The 21,525-nt window shown below is 40.5% G+C and overlaps 1 protein-coding gene across 1 annotated transcript in view; it reads left to right on the forward strand.

The window, feature by feature from the left end:
• GABRG3 (gamma-aminobutyric acid type A receptor subunit gamma3) overlaps window positions 1-21,525 on the forward strand; it is a 339,341-nt gene that overhangs the window by 283,702 nt on the left and 34,114 nt on the right. The window contains exon 7 of the mRNA XM_032982479.2: window positions 2,911-3,048. Within this exon, the coding sequence (XP_032838370.2) occupies window positions 2,911-3,048 (138 nt within the window). The remainder of the gene's footprint in view (window positions 1-2,910; window positions 3,049-21,525) is intronic.

Below are 21,525 nucleotides of genomic sequence, written 5' to 3' on the forward strand. Positions count from 1 at the left end.
AGGAAAAAAAAAAAAAACCAAAAAAAAAAAAAACAGGAAGAAATTGAATTCAAGACTAATTGACATAACTTTTCCAGTAAAATTGGGAACAAAATGTTAAAAGATCATTTTGGATCAATTTAAAATAATGTATTAAAAAAAAAAAAAATATTTGTTACTTCCAGGATATTTGAAACAATTTGACTTGCAGTGACTATGGTGAAATTTACCTGAGAAAAGGGGCCCCACCTGCTGCCTGTTACAAATTCTGCAGATTAGTGCTGGGGCCCACAAATTCTGCAGTGGGAGCTGCTGCAACAGGGCGAGGGTTTCCTTTCCTCCGCATCAGGAGGTGAAGCAGGAGGTAGGACTAAGACTCATACTGCATGGCAGCCCCACTCCTGGTGTTGCAGTTACCTTAAAAAAATGACTTGAATCCTAGAATATAGGTTTGATTTTACTTTAGAACATGATTTTGATTTTAAAATGCAGTTACAGCAGCTATGAGAATATAAAGCCCACTGAGGCCCTTAGGAATAGGTAGCTAGTATGGTGTGTGCCTTGAACACTGTCCGAATCGTTATGGGCTCTGAATTAAAACAATGGGCACTGGTTATGGATCCTGAGTCGAAACAATAGGTACCAGAAGATACTGGGTTTGGTTTGGAAGATCAGCCAAAGAAGAAACGAGCATCGGCCAAAGATGAATTGAGCAAGCGCAGGGATGGAGTTCAACCAGCTGACGCAATGAGGAAGACTATCGACGTGCACCAGAGGACCCCCGTCCAGCATAACCACACATGCGTTCGAGACATTTGCATATGATAATGACTTCCAGGAAATAACATGAATATGCTGATCGTTACCCTCCCCCCATTCTATTCAAATCAAGCAGTAAAGATGACCAATGATTTCTGTGGAATAGGAATAGAGGTAAGGTGAGGTAACCGAAAGCCAATCATTATGAAGGTCAAACTAAACTTTGTGAATTTGGTTGATCTTATGAAACCATGACTCTGCTGAAAAAGTGTATAAATATGCTGTGCCTTGTACCTGTCGGGGAACACGTCTTTGGTGGAGCTATCCCCCGTGTTCCCCGGCGCTGGAATCAAGAGTTGCCTGCTTATCTGCTTTGGGTAGATAAATTCTGTTTGCGATTGCCACCGCTAAGACTGGTGCTGATACCACTGTGTGGGGAAGGGGCTGCCCTGCCACTGCCGCCCGGCCTGAGGGCACAGCACCCACCGCACGGCGAGGAGGCCATCCGATGCTTCTCCCCCCCCTGAGCTACGGGGAAAAGATAGCAGAGAGTCCCCACGGATGAAGCCAACTTGAAAAGGCTCCTGAGGCACACCGTAGGGCTCCCCGTTAAGAGGGAGACATTATTTGGTGGGAAATGTGATCAGAGGTCTCAGTCAAATAGGAGCCAGGCTTAAGGAGATTTCAGAGGATTCAGGACTAAGGCTTGGAGGCCCTGCAAAGCTTGACTTCTTTTACGGTACCTCTTCATCCTCTGGCATAATCTGCCAGACAAAAAAAAAAATAAAATTAACCTTTAGATGAACCTCGCAGACTGGCACAGCAGAGTTGGCAGTGAAATCTGCTTGGCAGCAAGAGTTCTCGCAGAGAACGGCAGGGCTTGTGTTTGTTACCCAGTCGGGCCCTTCATGGGTTATTTCTTTATTTACGTTGGTGGGAAATACGCTAACGTGGCATTTTGAATTACCACACAGTCGTTTTTCTACAGATTAGAACTGAGGGACTTGCGGGTACTTCTCACGCTGTGTCAGTGAGGGGGATAAATGAGGCCACGCACACCTTACAGCGGTGGCCCCACAGGGTGGAACCTTAAACAAGATGAAGAGGCCGCTCATAGGAGGAAAACATCAAGGAAACAGCACCACAACCAGAGAAGTTGTTTTAGAATGCAAATATAAAAATTTATCAGTATCCAATGGGAAAAAAAATTACTGATGAGAGTTACATTGACTGGCAATTGTTGTTGTTAGGCTTTTAATTTGCCTTGTAATCTGCATCTACCATATTAATTATTAGATGAATAAGAATTTATTGTATTATGCATTAGAGAACAATCTAGTTTTAACTAGCAAGGGCATGCTGTTGTTGCCTACGTGGTCTATTATTATGGTTTGGGCTGGTTGAAGATTTGTTCTTGGGCTTTTGTTGGAAAATGCCATTCTCTAACAAAAAGGAAATTAAAGGTTTGCGTGAGGATTATTTGTGACAACTGAGTGCTAAACTGATAAAGGAAGACCTTCAGTAGCTTTTTCAGTTGTAGAGCTCAGGTGATGTTTCATCAAATACCACAGCCTTTAAAATAGTATGATGGCATAATCACTTTAAAAATCCCATACTAATTAAAAGTTTGCATTTTTGCACTGTACTGAGCTCATTTCAGTAGTAGCACACACCACGTTAGAACTACTGCCACTTTTAAAACAATCTGTCCTTTTAAATTGTTTACATCTTACACTGACACCATCCCCTCCCCTTTTTTTTTTTTTTTTATATATGCCATTGGTTTGCACAGCTTTTTCAGGACATATGTAAAGCAGCATACTTCTGTGTCTGGACCTCAGATCAGTACAATCAAATGCATCTCTGAATAGATCTGCTTCTGATAGAACTAATCAGAAATTTTCTCCATCGGAAAAAACAAAAGTTGTGAAAAACCATAGTTTTGACAGTATTCCAACTAATTTTCTTTGTGCCACACAACTCTTTAGCTGAATTATACCAACAAACTCACTGAGAAAGCATCAGAACAGAAATGTAGGTATTCCCAGATAGCTCTAAATCAGTGAACAGATAGTGTTTTGCAGTGCCTTTTTTTATTCAATTTAAGATATACATATATATATATAACTTTATTTTTTTTTTTTTATTTTTTTTTTTTTTTTTAATTTCTAGATGGCTACCCTAAAGAGGAAATGGTTTACAGGTGGAGGAAAAACTCAGTGGAGGCTGCTGACCAGAAATCTTGGAGACTCTATCAGTTTGACTTTATGGGTCTCAGAAATACTTCAGAAATTGTGAAAACCTCTGCAGGTAAGAATGACACAAATTGTTTTGGAAAACAAATTATTTCAAAATACTTGTTCCAAGTTGGCTTTCATGCTAGTGCAATTTGATTTCAATGTGTGCCAGCGTTCCTATTCAAACCTCTAAACCGAAGACTTCAAAACTGTTGACTTTGTCTAGATTTTTGATAACTACTTATCTATTCTTGTAGTAAATTCACAAACCGGGGAATAAATGATAACTTGACATGGCTGTTTGTTATATACTTTCAGTTACGATATGATTCTCATTCCTCAGCTAAGTTTATTAAGCTAGTCCTGCATTGAGATATACGTTTTCATCATATATTAAAAAGAAAGATTTTGAGCACAGCTAAATTAGTGCAAGGTTAGTGAAATTAGTCACTCTCAATAGTAGTTATTCAGCCACAGGCTTAGTATACTTCTCAACATTTCAAAACCACTCTTTATTTCTTAGTTGATAAATACCTTTGCTAGTGACTTCACCAATTGATTATAATTAAAATCTAATGACGCCTATTTTATTTCTTGAGAAATTTTGCTATTTCTTGTAATAACAGCAACATAGGGGAAAAAAAGATGCATAGCTAGAATGCATTATTTGAACTGGAGAAATGATCATAAAATCCAAACAATGTCTAAACTTTATACACAACTCTGCAGTAAGCTCCGTGATTACCATTTGGTTAAGTCTTCTCCCAGCTGCAGAAGGAACCTGCTAGAATCAACCTTTTACTTAACTGGTGGGGAATTTTTGAAAAAGCCAATTTTTTTTTCTTTTTTTTTTTTTTTCAAAATGTAAGCAGAGCTATTCTATTATTTTAGAAAAACTGTGAATAATAGTGCTAATAAAAAATTATTAATCTGTGACACTACTGCTGTTGAGTGATGGCCCACCCACTAACATCAGCAATGTATTTATAAGGACTGGATAGCAATTTTTGAAATGAAGAGTCACTAAGGATTTAGTGAATATTTTGGGCTAGTAGTTTAGCAGAACAAGATGTTTCAAACAGTGCACATCTAAAAGTTCTCTTCTGTTATGGATGCAAATCCTTGTAGTCCGTAAATTTCTCATGAATGCAAATTTCCCACTAGTTGAGCCAGGAGTTGGTGGATAACAGTTGACTAAATACAGAATAACAAACCACTAAAGTATCTGTGTATCCAGGAATGGAGATCATTGGAAGGGATGGGGGGAATAGAAGAGAAAGACCTGGTCTTTCTGCTTTGCTCACATCTGGAGTGATGCCATCCTGAGTTTGCATCAAGAACTGTTAAATAAGCATGCAACAGGAATTATCGCGTCAGACATATTAAGATGATGACAGTGTCTTGATAAACAGATATATTAAACTCTTCCTTTGCACGGGACAAAACCATTTTTATAGAAGCCTTATTCAAGTAAGTGAATGGTTAAGGTGGAGCAAGGAAAATTATAGTTCTTATGCTCTTTTTAGTATATTCCCAGTTCTTACTAAGATGAGTGAGCTGACATGATGTTTTTCCTATTATTGCTATTGCTGCTTCTGCCCACCCGTGTTTATGAGTGCAAAACCCAACAGCAGTGTTCAGCTGAACCTACTGGAGCCATCCCATATTTCTATTCTCCTACAAACATCACAGTGGCAGTAAGCTGTTGGCAAACTGAAGTTTATTCAAACACAAAAAAAACAAACAAACAAACAAAAAAAACACAACCAAACAAAAAAAAACAAAACCAAAAACAAAACAACAAACAAACAACCCTATCAGGAGGTTGTGGAAACTAAGTTGGAAGAAACAATGTAAAATGTATGAGTCAAGCTGTCATCTGGTGTTATTAGGTAGAAAAATGAGTTGTGCATCTCAGCAGATGTCTGAGAAGGGGCTCTCAGTCAACATATATATAAAAAAGATGTAAAAAGTAAACCCCCTGAGTTTGCACATGGACCTGAATTTGCATTCACTCTCTGGCTGTTTTTATATTATAGTTTAAGGTGCTTTCAAGGCCAGATTTACTGCATGTCAGTAAAATTTGTCAGGAGCAAACCCAAGGCCAGGACTTGGGGAAACTAACGGGTAAAGTGGAAAAACTTGAGTCTGCCTCATGCTATAGAGAAAGGATTCCCAAAACGGAGGGAGGGTGACAGGACACAAACCACCTGGGACTGTGCAATATGTCTCAGAGTCAAAATTTAAAGTAATTCTGTGACTACCTGCTGTGAGTGTCTATGTGAATACGTAGAATAAAGAGACATCTGTGCTGTGATACATGCCTGTTTACCGAAGAGAAGTAGCCCTATCCAAAAAAAGTTTGAGAATTAAGGGACACGTAAAGCTGCTGTTCCCTACCATGTGGAATATTTATGATGAAGGGAGGTGGCAGCTGCTGCCTACAGGTATCCCATCTCCTTTACAGCCATGCCACGGGGATACAGGAGGTCAGAAAAGAGATGCCAGGTTTTGTCATGGGAAAATCTGTGGTCAGCCATGGAAAAATCTCTGGTGGATTTACACTAAAGCTGCGCGGAGGCTTCCCCCAGGACGTTATGGGCATAAAAACCCTGCCTCGACTTCGGGCTGCTCCCCAGAGACACCACTTCCCACCGACTAGCCTCTGGGACTGTGTGGGGCCCCTCTGAGCCGGGTGGGAGACCGTAAGGGCCCAACCAGCTGCCACCCCTTCGCAGACGTGGGGCAGAAAGGAAAATCAGCAGCGCTGCTCAGAGTACTGCGCAGGGAATCATTCAGAGCATGGAGTTGGAGGTAGGGAAAGGGAAGCAGGCAGGATACCACTGGCAGCATCCCGACAGAGGGAGGTACTAAACATCATCTCTTCCTCCCAAGGGGAGTTATGGAACCTCCTATTACAGAAGGTATTTAAAAGTAGACTAGGCAAAGTATGAGGGCAGGTCCTGCAGGAAGCAGTCCTCCACTAGCAGGAGACGGATTCAAAACCCCAACATCCTTTTTTCGCATCTGACTTACGCCTTTCTGATGGTTTATAACGCTATGACTTCTCACTAAATTGTGTGTTCACTTATACTGTGAGAACTGCCACAGCGTTACCCACCTGTGTCCAGCTCAGGGGTGCCTTTTTTAGCTCCTTTTTAGCAGTGTTCTGGCTACAGTGAAGAGAGGTCACACTGACCCCGCGGCAACACGCTGCTGTTCTTCCAGCATTTGCGTAAGTCCTTTCTTGGTAGACATTTTCACCACAAAATCACTAGATTTAATACTCAGCAGTGTTCTGCTATTTCATATTCTCCCAGACATTCCAAACCTTTTTCAGACACCTAAATAAACTTTACGTTAATCTAGAGCAATTTCGGAGGTACACAAGTAGGAAGTCCGGAAGAGCGTATTTCTGAAATCTAAGCAAGATGAGAACTATTGTCATCTCTTGCCTTGAACCAGCAGTGACTTAAAACATTGCCACAATGGTGTTCTTTACTTTTGCAAGAAGACTATAGTTTTTTACAAGTATCTGACAGCCAGAGAAAGTTTTCATTGCCATCTGGAAGAGGTGTTCAACTTTTTCTTGATGATTTTTTTGAATTTCATGTTAAGATACAAACATGGCCAGATAAATGCCTGCTGCATATGGTGATTACATGGAATACACATCAGAAATCACTGTGTTGGTGTTGTGGTCATGTACCTTTATCTTATACCCTAAGTAAGCTCTCACTGTCAGGTGATGTCAAACTAATTCACAAGTACTGAAGAACTCTGCTGCCATCTGGCAAGATACTCAGATACTATAGCAAAAGCACTTCTCCCGCTATAATGTCAAATAATGCTGACAAAGATAATTAAAGTAGGGGGAATACTAAGCCACCTGGCACTAAGCTGTGAAAAAAAAAAAAAAAAAAAAAAGAGGAACTGCATCTAAGGAGAAAATTCTCAAATTTCAAAACTGCAAATCAACCAACAGAAGGGTGACCAGGAAAACCTGAAAGAGAGGGAGAACATCATCCTTAAAAGCACTCTGTGTGTTTGCAGTAAACTTCAGGTTTCTGAGTCCTGGACTTTCCAAGTACACTTGAAGGAGAACAAAAAAGAAAAAAAAAAAAAAAACCAAACAAACAAACAAAAAAAAACAGAATCATGAAGGAATCCACAAGTAAAGCTCATGGAGTAAGCTGTAGTCTTGCTTGCACATTCCTGCAGATAGCTCCCCCAGGAAAAGTCTATTCCTCCTTTTAAAACCACTCAGTTTTTTACACTACTAGATAAACACAAAGACCTTGTAGCTACTGAATCTAATTTTCATTTATTTGAAGACTTCTTTGCATCTTACAAGTCCTATTTGCGTTCTTCCACAGATGCCTTTAGCCTCAGAGATTTTTGCAGTCCAAAGGAGCCTTTGCATAAATAAGTTCAAGATAATTCATCAGAAATAGAAAAAAACCCAAACAAACAAACAAACAAAAACAGCATAAAAGTGCCCTACATAAAAACTTTAATAGCTGATCATGACAAATGAACTATACAGAACCAGACAGAAAGTACTGTTTCATACATTCTGAATAACCCCCAAGCATCAATACCCAAACCCAATAAATATCCATAGCTACTGCCATAAAAAGGTACACCTCTGCCTATGTACAGCAGATGGGTGACCATTAGTGGAGTCTGCCTGTCATACGACTTCTAAATTGTGCTTTATATTTTGGAATTGCTGTTTGATCAGGTACCTCAGCTTACATGATGCTCTCAGCCCTATGTCACAGGGATGCAAAGCAAGGGTAATATCTGTTGCCACAGATTCAGATAAATGCACCACATCGTTTGAAAACAATGCATATTTATAACTACCTGGCACTGCAGGGTCTTTGCCTCTTTCATGCAGGGTATCTCATAATCTCAAAAGCTTTAATGGCTAGGCATTGGTTTACAGCCCTCAGCAGACATCCACTCTGGCTTTCCATGATTCCAGACAGTGTCCCCTCCCTTCCCTTCCAAATACTGTCCCCTCCTTCCCTTATCCTGTCCTGCCTGACTCCTAATGTGCAGAAGGGGAGAAAGAAGAAAGAGAATTTCTCTTTTTTTTTTTTAAAAAAAAAAACACCAAAAAACTGGCATGAGTGGAGTGGCAGCTGGATTCCACCAACTCAGAACCTGCCTTCCCCTGATGGCAGACAATATCTTCTGTGTGTCCAGCATTTGTGTGCGGAAAAAGTCTGTCTAACACTTCTGTAAAATGGTTTTGGTGTGAGAATTTTCCATTGCTCTGCTTTCTGGCTCTTCAGTTCCCACATATCTCCCCTGGCCTTTAGACACTTCCAGATACAACCCATTCGCATGGCTGTTGGGTCTTACTTCGTATCAAGTAGATGTAATTATTCTCATAGCTGTCCTTGGGCTCTTGAAATTTGTGGTCTGAATTTCAGACCTTGCAAACCTACAAACTGTGCTTGCATTTCTTCCCAAGGTTCATTAAATCAGGTCTGGGCTTTCAAAAAATCTGTCATCTAAAAGGAAATCCTAAGGAGTTAGGAACCAAGCTAAAATCCCGCGTTGAATCTTGAAGCTGAGCATAAGTTTATTTGTATAGGCGGTAGACAGAACCATAGAGGGACAGTTGGTGCCTGAGGTGCCACCTTTCACCAGAATCTGTTGCCCCCCACCACGCTCCTTTCTGCTTTCTCACCTCACCTACACCAACACCCACATACAGCTTCTCAGAGTCCTTGTGCACCTCCTGCCCCCGTAGGCCGTCGTCCCCAGCAGCTCCAGCATTTCCAAACCAGCAGGTACCAGGAATGCACCCTTGGAGCCCTCCTTGCCCAGCTCTCTTGCTCCAGTGCTGAAGATACCTCTGCTTGCTGCCTTCACAAAGGCAGACGTGCATTCTCTACAACCACTTCCAACCTAGCTTTCGCTCATCTTTTCATTCTTATCGGCAGCTTTCTCCACAACTTTGTCCTTAATGAGATCCATCAGACCTGGTGCAAAACCATAAAATGCCATTTAGGGCTTCAGATAGGTTGAAAACACTACTTAGTACTTGAAAATAGTGCCTAGTACTGACCCACAGAACTGACCCATGGCACGTCTGATGAATTTACTCTCTTACTTTTTCCCTGCTCATTTTGCATAGTTCATTGTGAAATATGACTCCAGTAACACCTTTAAATACAGAATGTTTATATAGCTTAAAATTAATTTGTGTGCAGCACCAAATACACAGCCTGGATTTGAATTGGCTATTATTCTTTGGCTCCTTTCAGAGGAACAGAATAATACTGAAAGTCCTCGCCACTGCAATCATCTCTGGAATGAGGGAATATCATAGGACTTTTTTTCTGACAATAAACACCAATTTATGGGAAAACAGAAAACTAGCCTGATTATAAGGAGATTTAGCAATAATCTTTTTGTTGACAGAGTTTCTGTCTCTGATACAGCTTTTGCAATAAATCAAATCTCATTTTATCAGAGATAATCAACAGTGGCTGTATTGACTTTTAAAAGATATTCATGTCAAATGATAATTGTTCAGAATGAACCATAGTTTTTCTAAGAGAAATTTCAATTTGTATTTGTATCAGCAGTTCATCTTGCACCAATATTGTAAACTTCATATAATAGATTCTCATCATTTTTTCATTAGCCACTCAGGTTAGAAATGCAATAATTAAATAGATGATTACTAATAATACTTGTATTATTAAAGCATTTTCTTATGTTGGTTAGAAGTTTGACTGATACTTATGGGAATCAAAAACTTTTATATTGCTCTGCAAATTCAGCACTTGCTCATCTTGTTACAAAAATGTCTCACAAAGCTCATAGTAAGACAGCTTCAGAAAAGAGTGATTTATAACTTGATCAATAGCCTACTGCAGTTAATGGAGCTTTTCCCTGATGCTGGCCTGGGATCAGATCCTGAAATGTAGAAGCCTGAAACTGGCTGTTTAACGTGAGTAACTCTTCAGTCACTAGAAGCTAGAGAAAGCTCAGCTTAATGATATACCAGTGGGCTAAGTATAACATGCTATAAAATCACCTTTCTTCTTCTCTTTCTGAATAGTACAAGACATGATTAGAACAAGAGGAGTTGAGAGGATATTATTCCTCTCCGTATTTTGTAATTTTGGCAGAACTGCATATATAACTGGTTTCATTCTTAAGCTTTGCCTTGTGGAGAAAAAAGCTTAGTGTCCTTTGTATAGGCCATACTACTGCAAATGGCAAGAGGTTGGAAGTTAACTTTACTTTGTGGTAAAAGCTAAAGTGAAAAAAAAAATTAGACGGTGGAAAACTCATTGCCTACATTTTTTTCTTAATGGAAAATTTCAGTAGGAAGTAATTTTTCCCTAAAAAAAAATCCAGTTTTCCTCATTAAAGGACCTGGAGTTGTCCTTTTTAAAGATTCTCGTATCATATGGAAAAAGCACACAGTCTTTGCATTAGGTTTTGCTTCATTTGAGGTTTTTATCTGGTAGTTCCATATTTTGGAAGTTTTGTATGTGTCTAACTTTAAGAGATTCTTGAATTACTGTCCTCATTCGCTCATCCATTGGCAATGTTGTATTTGTTGCTCCTCTTTGTACATGGAGTCCTGATCTCCTGCTGCTTTATGCTGAACCTACAACATTCCCCATTCCAGGATAATTCACCAGGACAGGGTTGACTGTTCTCCAGTAGCCACAACCCAGAGCTTGGGTTTGCTGGCCTGAGGTCTCCTCTGAACTTGAAAATGATTGAATATTTAATAGCAATGCCACGAACCAGGCGAACCCACCTCAGAATTTAGCACGAAGGCTAACGAAATCCTTTACTTGAAAGGTAGGGACGTTGGTCTCGCATGTCCTGGTGCTCTAACCAGTAAGCCACCAGGTAAAAGGCAGAAGGCTGGTGTTGCTTTCATGTTTGGCTAAGAAAAAGATTTGGTTCCTTAGTTCAAAAGAACAGAGTTGTGAATTCTTCATAGCAACAGAGGCCTTCCTAGCAGCCACTTCTCATCTGAACTTGTTCCTGCACTGCTTAGATGACACCGAGGTAAGCTGCTGGCTTTCGAGCATTCATCCTGAGATGCCCAGCTCCCTGCCTTGATGCAGAGAGTCATGGCAAAATTGGGTCCGTGAGGATGACTGTGTGGCCAGGCATTGCCAAGTGAGAAGTTGCGCTGCCACGTGCGTGATACCCAGGCCCTTGGATGTACAACCCTTGGTCTGCCTGGCTACGTCGATAACGGCAGTAACATGCTGTCTGTGGTGGCAAAAACAGTAGGGAGAGAGGGAAGTATTTCCATAGAAAAGACACCAGGGCTCCAGTCAGAATGCCTTTACGAGTGTCTTTAATACACAAAATACAAAGCGGAATTGGATAGATAAGTTGTATTTACTTCTGAAACGGTACACAATGTAGACAGACTATTTTGACTCAAATTGCAAAACATATATTGAGCTTTTCTGGCCTACAATACAGACTGATGATACAATTTCTGGTACTGATATCACCGCAATGGGGGTGGAAAGACATACTACATTTGAACTGTGACCCTCTTTGCATTTACACAGAGGAGAACAACTTTCTAGACTCTTGCTATTCCAGCACCTTTCGCTTTTATTCCTACTTCTGTGCCATTACACCATTGTATTGGTGATTTATGGTTAACTCAATCAAAAGTTTTATATTAATGTAAACTGTGAAGGTTTCGCCTTTGTGCAGGGTTGCTACAATGTTATCTAAAAGTCTTTCACAAGCAGCAATTTGTACTTAATTTAAAACTCACAGTATTGCACAGGATATTTTATATTTTATTCACTGCTAAATCTACAATCTTAATGAGAATTTTAAGATACAGAATGGGACGTCTATTAACATGTCACAGAGAGGTGTTAAGTGCCTTTTTAGATTTTAATTTGGCATACCCTGGAAAAGTTCAGCACAGACTAGTTATGTGCTAGCAAGGTCTCTCTAAATTTAGCCTTTATTCTTTCACACTGGGGTCATGTTCCCAGATTTCTTCCATGATGTCGTGGAGGTCCTTTGCCTCTAGGGTCCTTTTCTGCAGCTAATATTCACAACATTGTGGTCCTGTTCATAATAATAACAGCTCCATCTCGGTCAACACCTTCTGCTTTCCAGTTACATTGGCAAGAACCAAAATCTCTTCCGTGGTTAGTTGCCTGATGCTGGATTCATCCACTGCCTGCTGAAGCCAATATGCATCTTACTGTTCCCTGACAGTGTCTGGCAATTATGAGCTATGCTGCCAGATAGCTAAGAAAATGGTACAGTACAAGAATAAGTGTTAGCACCTTTCCAAACCTTCCAGCAAATGCAACCGAAGTAATGATATGAGATATCATGAGAGAGCATTCCTGAAATGTAAGAAAGCCTGCCATGACCAGGGCTAACACAGCATCACACGGAGAACCGGAGGTGAAACCCTTGGCACTTCGATGTGGCGGTTTGACAGGGACAGAAATCTGGGCTGGCATGAGTCGTGATGCATTGCGACGTTTACAAAATAATTTTGGCGGAGGACACCAAGTAGACTATCACACATTACATCAGAGAAAGTTAATCATAGTCAACTTGAGACAAACTGAAGGTGTGAACCAGAGTTTCATTGCTTCATAGAAGTAAAATAATTTCAAGAGTACAGGGAGGTGGCACTTGGATAAGTATCTCAGAACACTTGTACTAAGTTCTGCCGATGTCCTTGTGCTTCTGAACAGATGAATCCTCTTGAATACATTGCCTTCTCAAATGAGCCTTACAAGTGAGTCTGAATATCCTTTTAGACCTTGTTATATAAAACAATGGTAGAACTGGAACTGCAGACAATATCCTTACGTAGAGCAATTCTGCATGATAGTGGGGTGTTTTCTTGTCAGCCTCTCTTCCAAAACCTTTCGTTCTTTCTCAGAATTTACCATCTTGTATTCAACCTCAGTGGAGAGGGAAATTAAAATTTTCGTTCTGGCATGACCCATAAAGACTGGCATTCGGAAGACTACATTTAGGTGTGTTGAAGATCTAGGTTGCTTCCCAATGCAAGGGCTTCACAATACCATCTACGTTATCTTTCTTTAACAGAAACAATCTACAGCTACTCCTGTTCTAGTTGTTTTAAGTGTCTGCAGCTGCAGTAAGTTCCCTTTAGCTTGTACAAATCTTTCAAGTCGGTCTTGGACCTGGAGACATTGCCCCTCTAGCACCCCTTCCCCCCCACCCTCCACCCCGAAACAAAACAATGCACAGTGTTGTACCAAAGGAGAACAGCATATTTTTAGATAAGTATAAAAAACAGATTTTCATCTAAGAAGTACAGAACCACCACCCACATTCTAATTCAAGTCTGCATCAAAGTTAATTGCAGACCTCCTACAAGAAGGAGCGCTTAGAGTGAAAAAAAACCATCTGAAGAGTTTTCTGCTTTTCATGTCCACAGCTTCAGGTCTATCTTTTGCATACTATAAACAGTGTGCCACGTTATTCCTTCAGTACTATTGGTTCAAAACAGAAATTTTCTTGGAATAATGAAGTAGAAGAACTATAGAAGAATTACAAAGCAGCTTGAAGAGAAAAAGGAAATGCATCTTGTATATTGTTTACTAGATGCAGGTTGATATGAAGCACGGAAAGATGTTAAAAGTGTATTGAAATTCCCATACATCTTCTGGATACTCTCAAAATAATGCACATCTTTATGCAAACCTGAAGCCAAACTTGCAGATCATAGTTTCAATCTGTGTCTTGGTCCATTTTGGTTTGAATTTCTCTCCATCTGGCCAATTTTTCTATAAGGCTACCTCACCGAAACAAAATACTGTTAAACACATGTCTATTAATATGAAACATTGATTAAAATATCTGTTGTAGTAATACTAATTTACACACTCCCATTCCAAACTCTACTTTATCCTTATTCTTCTATTCCTCCACTGAGAAAGAGCATGTCTGTCTGTTTTTCTAAATTCTTCCCTCAAAAGAAGGAACGCTTGGTAAATGTTGCCTGTGTTAACACAACACGTAGAGACAGAAACACATGCAAATGTGAAGAAAACCTCGTTGCAGCTTATTCTTCTCTCTATTAATAGAGAGGTTACTTTCCAAGGACATGTCCTGAGCAGCACGTGTGAAAAATCTGAGTCCTTGAACAGGCTTTCACAGTGCCTGCAAAGATCCCCTCAGCAAATTCTGACCTTCAGGTTGCTCCTGCCTTACACACCTGGAATTCATTTTGTTTTTCTTAACTCAACCTGTCTCCGGGCTGCATCTGCTCTTGGGACAGGCATCATCAGAAACCTTCAAGGATCAAGCCCGGGTGATCTTTTTCTGCTTGAAGTCCCTAGAGACATGGAAGCAGGAAAGGCGCATCCTGCGGTGGGACCATCCCCTTTGAAATGATGTGTATCCTGGAAGAGTTCTCTCAGCACTGGGCTGATGAAAGCTCCCTCCATCACCCTCAGGGAACGCTAGGAAGGGTGCAGAACTCACAAGTAGCACTAGCAAAGGTGCAGAGCTGACAGTTAACATCCTCCAGCAGCTAATCAGGTAGATGGAAGCTGGTTTGGTCTTGACGTTCTACACTGCAACTTACAGCTGTAGAAATTTTGGGTTTAGCCATGTCATCTAAGATAACAGAAGCCCCTTTAGCTCAGCATTAGCCTCATAACTCATTTCAGACCAAGGCCCATTGTAAATGGTGCTTAATCCCATCCTCTGACGTCATGTGTTTAATAAGCAGATCCATGGCGAGATGTGCAGAGAATAGGATTACAGGATGCTAATAAATACCCTATCATCTAGGAACGGAAGATTTCTTAAAACATAATACAAAGTTTTCCCATTGTCACAACCTTAAAATTGTACCTTATGTCGATTTAACTTCTTTGTGCAAACCCTCTAATTTTTATGGCAAAAAAACTTCTTGGGACAGGGGAAGTCCAGAGAAGTTCAGAAGTTATAGCAAACAATTCATTTTTCATTGCTCCTTTTTCAGTAACTTCTGACTGTCTTTGATATTGAACTGCCAATATACCTTTTTTTTTTTTTTTACCCCTATACTCAAAACCATTTCTAAAATGTGAGCACTGCTGGCAGTTATTCCACATCCAGTCTCCATTATCCTGAGGAAAGAAGAATTTACTCTTGTAGTTTTATCTGAGATTGAACCAACAATAACACCCTGCAACAGTTTCAATCCTACTAATACCATATTAAGCATTGCATTATAAGTTAACTTGTGAACATTTTTTTGTAGTTCCCAAATTCATATAAATGCCCATTTTCCTCCACTGCTTCTTAAACTTTTTAACAAATTGACAAAAAATCAGATGTCAAGCATTGCAACTTCTGGAAGTAATAATATCTTGAATAATATTTTAAACATAATTTTGCATACTTAAGGATAATCAATGGTGCTACTGAAGAAAAAAAATAGAATTTTGAACACTACAGTCCACCATTTTCTTGAGATAATCTCTCTTTGACTGTAAGATTTTTGTACAACCCTATCATTAGTGTTTCAAAGTAGTTTTTTGTACTGATGCTGGCTCAGAAAAAAATACAGAAAATTAATTTGTCGTCTGCTTACTGTAAGCTTCAAGCTGATCCCATAAAGTAGATGTAAGATGCTGTTATAAGTTTCAGCTTTTCTTCAGAAAGCTACTGTGAAAGGCAGTGACAACGAAGTAACTTTAGCATTATGTATTTCAGGAACACCTTCATCTCATATTATCTCATCTGAATTTCTGTAAGTAAAGAAGGCCATAAGTCATTTCAGAGTAGAATTCAGAAAGGAAAAATGTTGAAGATGTTTACATTGCATTCTTGGTTTTGATTCATGTAGTTCATAAATCCTTGAATACATTAACACCTGGATTTGTCATTCTTGTTACTTTGGTTTCACTTTGTTCTTCAGGTAATTTGTTACTCCTATCTGGGAAAGCTGTCATCCAGTTAAAGCACAGACAGTGCAGCTGTGGTCGATATTCCATAAAGGGCTTTTTAATAATTGCATTGTTAAATTATGTATGAAAGCTATTCAACAAATAGTAAACAAATAACAACAAATCCACCTGGCAATACTCAAGGTCAGTCTGAGAATGATATGTTAATGAAAAAGGGGATGAAGTCTTCTTTAGCCCATTACATTTCTTAGTTACAATCTTAAAATTTTAATCATGGGATCAGGGTCAACAAAAGTACAGTTCATGGCTCCTGGTATTGGATCAAAACCACCACAGACGCACTGTAAATAGTAGCAATCACTTATAATCTGACCAGTTTTATGCCAATTCCACTCCAATATGTCAAAGCCAGTTTGCCTTTCCACACCTAGCCTTCAGGACTCTTTGTTAGTTTCTTTGTTTTTCCTACACACTTTAAAGTCCATTTTCTCGCAATAGTGCTGTTCTTCTATTAATGCAGGTTTGGGGCTTTGCTTTTACTTTCATTTGAACGTATGCTAGGATAAGACCTTTATTCTTCTTTTACCACTGGCCACAGATCTCTTGCCTTGTTCTTGGCTAGTGGTTTTTTTTTTTTTTTTTCTAGCTCAGACCTTGACATTCTTTCCCTACACAGAGACATGCCATCATCACCTAATGAGGGTCATGCACCTTCTCCTGGTTCTATCTGCCACCCTGGACATGAACACAGGCAATAGGTTTAGTAGGATTCAGGAGTGTTCAGTATCCCTCACATCAATATGGTTTATTGCACTTCTCCACGCAAATAATCCAACATGGAAATCCGGGGAGCTGGAGCAATGCAGGACTAGGGATCTGAAGAAGGTCTCAAAGAAATCTCATTAATGAACTGTTAATCAAAGATTCCCAACATTACTGTTTGGAATTTGGAGTCATATGAAGATGAGAAAATAGTTCTAGAATGTGACAGAAATACATTGACAAAATATCTAGGATTCCCTTTTGTAAAAACCTAATTCTACTATTCTAAGGAGGAAGAAAGACTCATGGATCATTAGCGGATCTTTGTGAGAGCAGGGACAATTGCAAAGATTAAGTTCCCAGGAATCAGGTCTATATAAAGATCAGATCACTTCAGTATTTCAGGAACAGCGGGATCAACAGACTGCTTTCTCCTTTATGTCTGTCATCACATGGTAATGCCAGCCATGAATCTCAGGAATAACAGATGTCACTTTTTGAATCACATAGGTGGCTGTTGTCTTTCCAGACAGTCTGCTTGCCCTCTGCAGTCAGCAGAGTAATGGTAGTCAAGCATTGCCATCTTCAAACTCAGCAATGCAGATCTCTTTCCATACTTGGCAGTATATTCCTCCTGGCCACCCGCTACATCAAATAAGGGTTAAGGTCAGCGCGGATCTTCATAAATGTTACCTTCTCCTTCCTGAATTTCCTTCTGCTCTGATGGTTGCTCTTCCACACTTTGCAGCATAGCAGTGCACCTCTTTTCCCTCTAGAGAGTCTCTCATCTCCGCTGGATTGCCTGCTCTGTGCAACATCCATGGTGCTCACTCTCTGGTGCCATATACAAGCCATGCAGAAACTTGCCACATTTTTGTCACCAATTCAACTGGAAACATGAATAATGTTGCTGTATGGTTGCATGACATGCACACACAGTTGCAGGAAATAAAGGATGTTCCTCCTGCAGTGGCATGGTGTACAGCAGTCCACGAGACTGTTTCTGTTTAGCAGTCACAACCTCAAGGCTGTCTCTCTTCTGGTTTTCTCCCTCCACCTTAGTTGATTACACAGTGCACAAAGATGTTATCGTAATGCTATAACAAACCACAGCACATGGAATGTCTTAGACCCAGTTTTGATTTGTAGTGAATTTTTATCTTAAGAAAAACAGATCAATATCTTTTGCACTTAAGGCAATGCAAAATTCCAGGATTGCATTAACTCTGAAAGGATTTACGGGCACGGCAAATAAATTCAATCAGCTTGCTTCCCTCTACCTCAGAGAGTTTCTGCTATAGAAGGAAAAGATAGACAAAAGCAGAACAAACTAGATTTTGCACAAGATCATGAAATGTTCATCAAAGTGAGGAGCAAAGGTGAAATGAATTGCCCATAAATGCAATTATTCAACAGTCAGAAACTGACTCTAGCTTTAGTGATCCTTATTTGCGCATCAGGTTTCTTCTGAAAGCAATCAGAAGACATCCTAGTGAGGAGTTAAGATTCAGTGTGGTATACACATCATTAAAAGCTTTCCCTTTTCCAATGTAGGTATTTCCTTTTTCTTATTTACCTTACCTGTCCCCAGTCATTTTCTGCTGGCAGACTGTGATCATGGGGTTACTGCTATTCTGAATCACAATCGACTCAAACTACTCACAGTTTGACAATAGGTAAAAATAGCAATGCTTCAGCCTGATTTGCTTTCCTCAGGGTACTTTGTTTTCCCCTTGCCTACCCTGTTCCTCACCACTTCACATTATGAGACATCCAGTTATCAACACTGGATAGTCAAATCACTTTCTATCAAAAAGAAAATCAAACCTAATTCTAAAGAGTTGCATTAGAAAGTGAACTTTTAAAGATTTTCTTCCCTCCTCCTTTTCTTTTTTCATTTTTTTTTTGTTAGTATTAATTTTTGTCTTCTGACACCTGCAGCTTTTCATGATGTAAAATTGGTTTGGTAAATTGCTTAAGAGGTAGATTGTCTTGTATGTTCATACTACTTGTAGGCACCTTTGTGAAATGTGATCTATGGATAGATATATGTTATAGGAAGACCACTAAAATCAGGAAAACAAGAAGAAATAGAGGAGATGGGGAACATGTTCTCTCTTCTCTTGAATCTAGTGTGGTAACTACATCAGTTTAAGGGCGATGTAAAAATAACAGCCAATCAGTATGTAATATTTTAAATTATTTTACCAAAGTTTACATGACTTCATAAAAAGGCAAGAGAGCATTCTCACTATATAGGATTTAAATGTACTGGTTTCCTAATATAAATGTATTTATGACATTTTTTTACTGCAAAAACTAACCATGAAATGATATACATAATTGTAGACTGAAGGAAGAAACAGGGAGAGGAAAGAGTTACTTGTTCAGCTGCAATATGTAAATGTTGAGATCTGCATTTAGTTCTTGTTGTGGTTTAGGCCTGGTTGGCAGCCAACCACAACGCAGCAGCTCTCTCTCCCTTCCCCTCAGGCAATGAGAAGGGACAGAGAGCCAGGATTGGGGTTAGAGATAGGACTGGGATGGGGAAAAATTCCCCTTTATGATCACGAGCAAAAGGCAGACTCGTTAGGGGAAGAAAAAGTAGAACATACATTTATTACAGACACTAACAACACATAACAGAGTAGGACAGTGAGAAGCATTGCCACATGTTGAGAACACCTTCCCCCCACCCCTCCCTTCTTCCCGGGCTCAGCTCTGCTCCCGATATCTCTACCTCCTCCCCCAGTGGCGCAGGGGCAGGGAATGGGGGGTGCAGGCAGTGCTGCCACTTCCCTCATCTTCGGTGAGGGGAGTGTCCAAAACTTGTTCCTCCTGCTCCATCGTGGTCCCCCTCTCACAGGAGACAGTCCTCCACAAACTTTCTCCGCAATGAGTTCCTCCCATGGGCTGCAGCATTCCCCACACTGCTCCGTCATGGGTCACCAACTTCCTCCGACTGGATTCCCTCCCACTGCTGCAACCCTTCCCGAGCTGCTCTGGCGTGGGACTCCCCCGCATGCTGCAGTCCTCCCAGCACTGAATTACAGCAGCAGGGCTACCCTTTCCCATGAGACCCCGGCCTTCTTCGGCCACAGCACCTTGATTATACCAAGCAGAAGCCACAGGCCATAAATCAGTGTCTGCTCCACCATAGATCTTCATGGGTGGCAGGGGGGGCCGCCCTGCCGTCTCCCCACAGGATACAGGGGGGTCTCTGCTCTGGCACACCTCCCCCCTCCTTTCTTCCTCCATTCCTCCACTGACCTTGGTGTTCAGGCAGCTGCAGCAACTCCTCCTCACCAGTCCGACTGCCTGTCACCATGTCCCTTCTTAAATAGGTTATCGCAGAGGTGCAGCTGATTGGCTCAATTTCCCAAAGAGAAGTGGAGCTGACTTGGAGCTGGGGGAGCTTCGAGAAGCTTCTCACAGGGGGCCTCCCCGATATCCCCCTCCCCTGCCACCAAAAAATGCCACCATTCACTCAATCCAGGACATTCCACCCCTTGCCTCTGCGAATCACGTATTTAAGAATTAAGAGATACAACATTCAGTACAGAAAACAGTATACACACCAACATCAGAACAAAGAGAAGGCAAAACCAGACTGAAAGGAACTTCCCCACAATTACAACTACAGACATTACAAAGATCATTCCACTAACAGTTCAGTCTGTATTTTGCTCATTACTTCTCCCAATTAATATCCTTATCAAATCGCAACCCTCTGCCCCACATTGGGCGCCAAAAACTGTCGCATCAACATAGGACTGTCTGCTGTGAGAGGGGGACCACGATGGAGCAAGAGGAACAAGTTTTGGACACTCCCCTCACCGAACATGAAGGAAGTGGCAGCACTGCCTGCACCCCCCATTCCCTGCCCCTGCGCCACTGGGGGAGGAGGTAGAGATATCGGGAGCAGAGCTGAGCCCGGGAAGAAGGGAGGGGTGGGGGGAAGGTGTTCTCAACATGTGGCAATGCTTCTCACTGTCCTACTCTGTTATGTGTTGTTAGTGTCTGTAATAAATGTATGTTCTATTTTTTCTTCCCCTAATGAGTCTGCCTTTTGCTCGTGATCATAAAAGGGGGATTTTCCCCCATCCCAGTCCTATCTCGAACCCCAATCCTGGCTCTCTGTCCCTTCTCATTGCTGGAGGAGAAGGGAGAAGAGCTGCTGCATTGTGGTTGGCTGCCAACCAGGCCTAAACCATGACAGTTTTAGTTAAATATGCTTAAAGAAAAGAGGAAAAAACCCCAAAACCTGGGAACACCTCTTTATAACCGTGTTTGTGGAATCGAGCATGTACTGTTTTTATTGCTGATAAAATGCAGTGTTTTCCCTCTGCAATTCCATGTAAATTCAGCCTCAAGCATTAGTATTACAAGATCTCTGTTGATTTCCAACTTTGATTTTCCAATTCAGTTTTTACTAAGTTGACAACCTTAGCATTAGTAATGAAAAGTGGCAGTTTTATTAATCAAACATGTTCAGCCACCCAAACATCATTAAAACTTGATACAGCCTTATAGTGTAAATGCTTAAGCACCTGGAATTATTTTCATGAAATATTGACTTAATGGCAAGTGAAGTGTCAAGGAGATATCTAGCCCTCTATGCCCTTTTTCTTTAAGTATGTAATCCAACAATGTAAATGATAAACATGTCTGCCCTGACGTACGTACATAAGACCACAATCTAGTCTCATGCTCGTCCATTTAAGAAGCTAAATTCTAAACAGTTTTGGTCAGTTAAAAACTCTGTTTAATGCTTTATTGCGTCTCATTCAAAGCACATGGCCAGCAGAAGAAATTATGTTTTCAAAAGATTTCAGTCCATAAATAAAACAAGAAAGAGTTGA

The sequence above is a fragment of the Tyto alba genome, unplaced genomic scaffold (assembly GCF_018691265.1).
Source record: "Tyto alba isolate M040663 unplaced genomic scaffold, T.alba_DEE_v4.0 Super-Scaffold_14, whole genome shotgun sequence".
Taxonomy (NCBI): domain Eukaryota; kingdom Metazoa; phylum Chordata; class Aves; order Strigiformes; family Tytonidae; genus Tyto; species Tyto alba.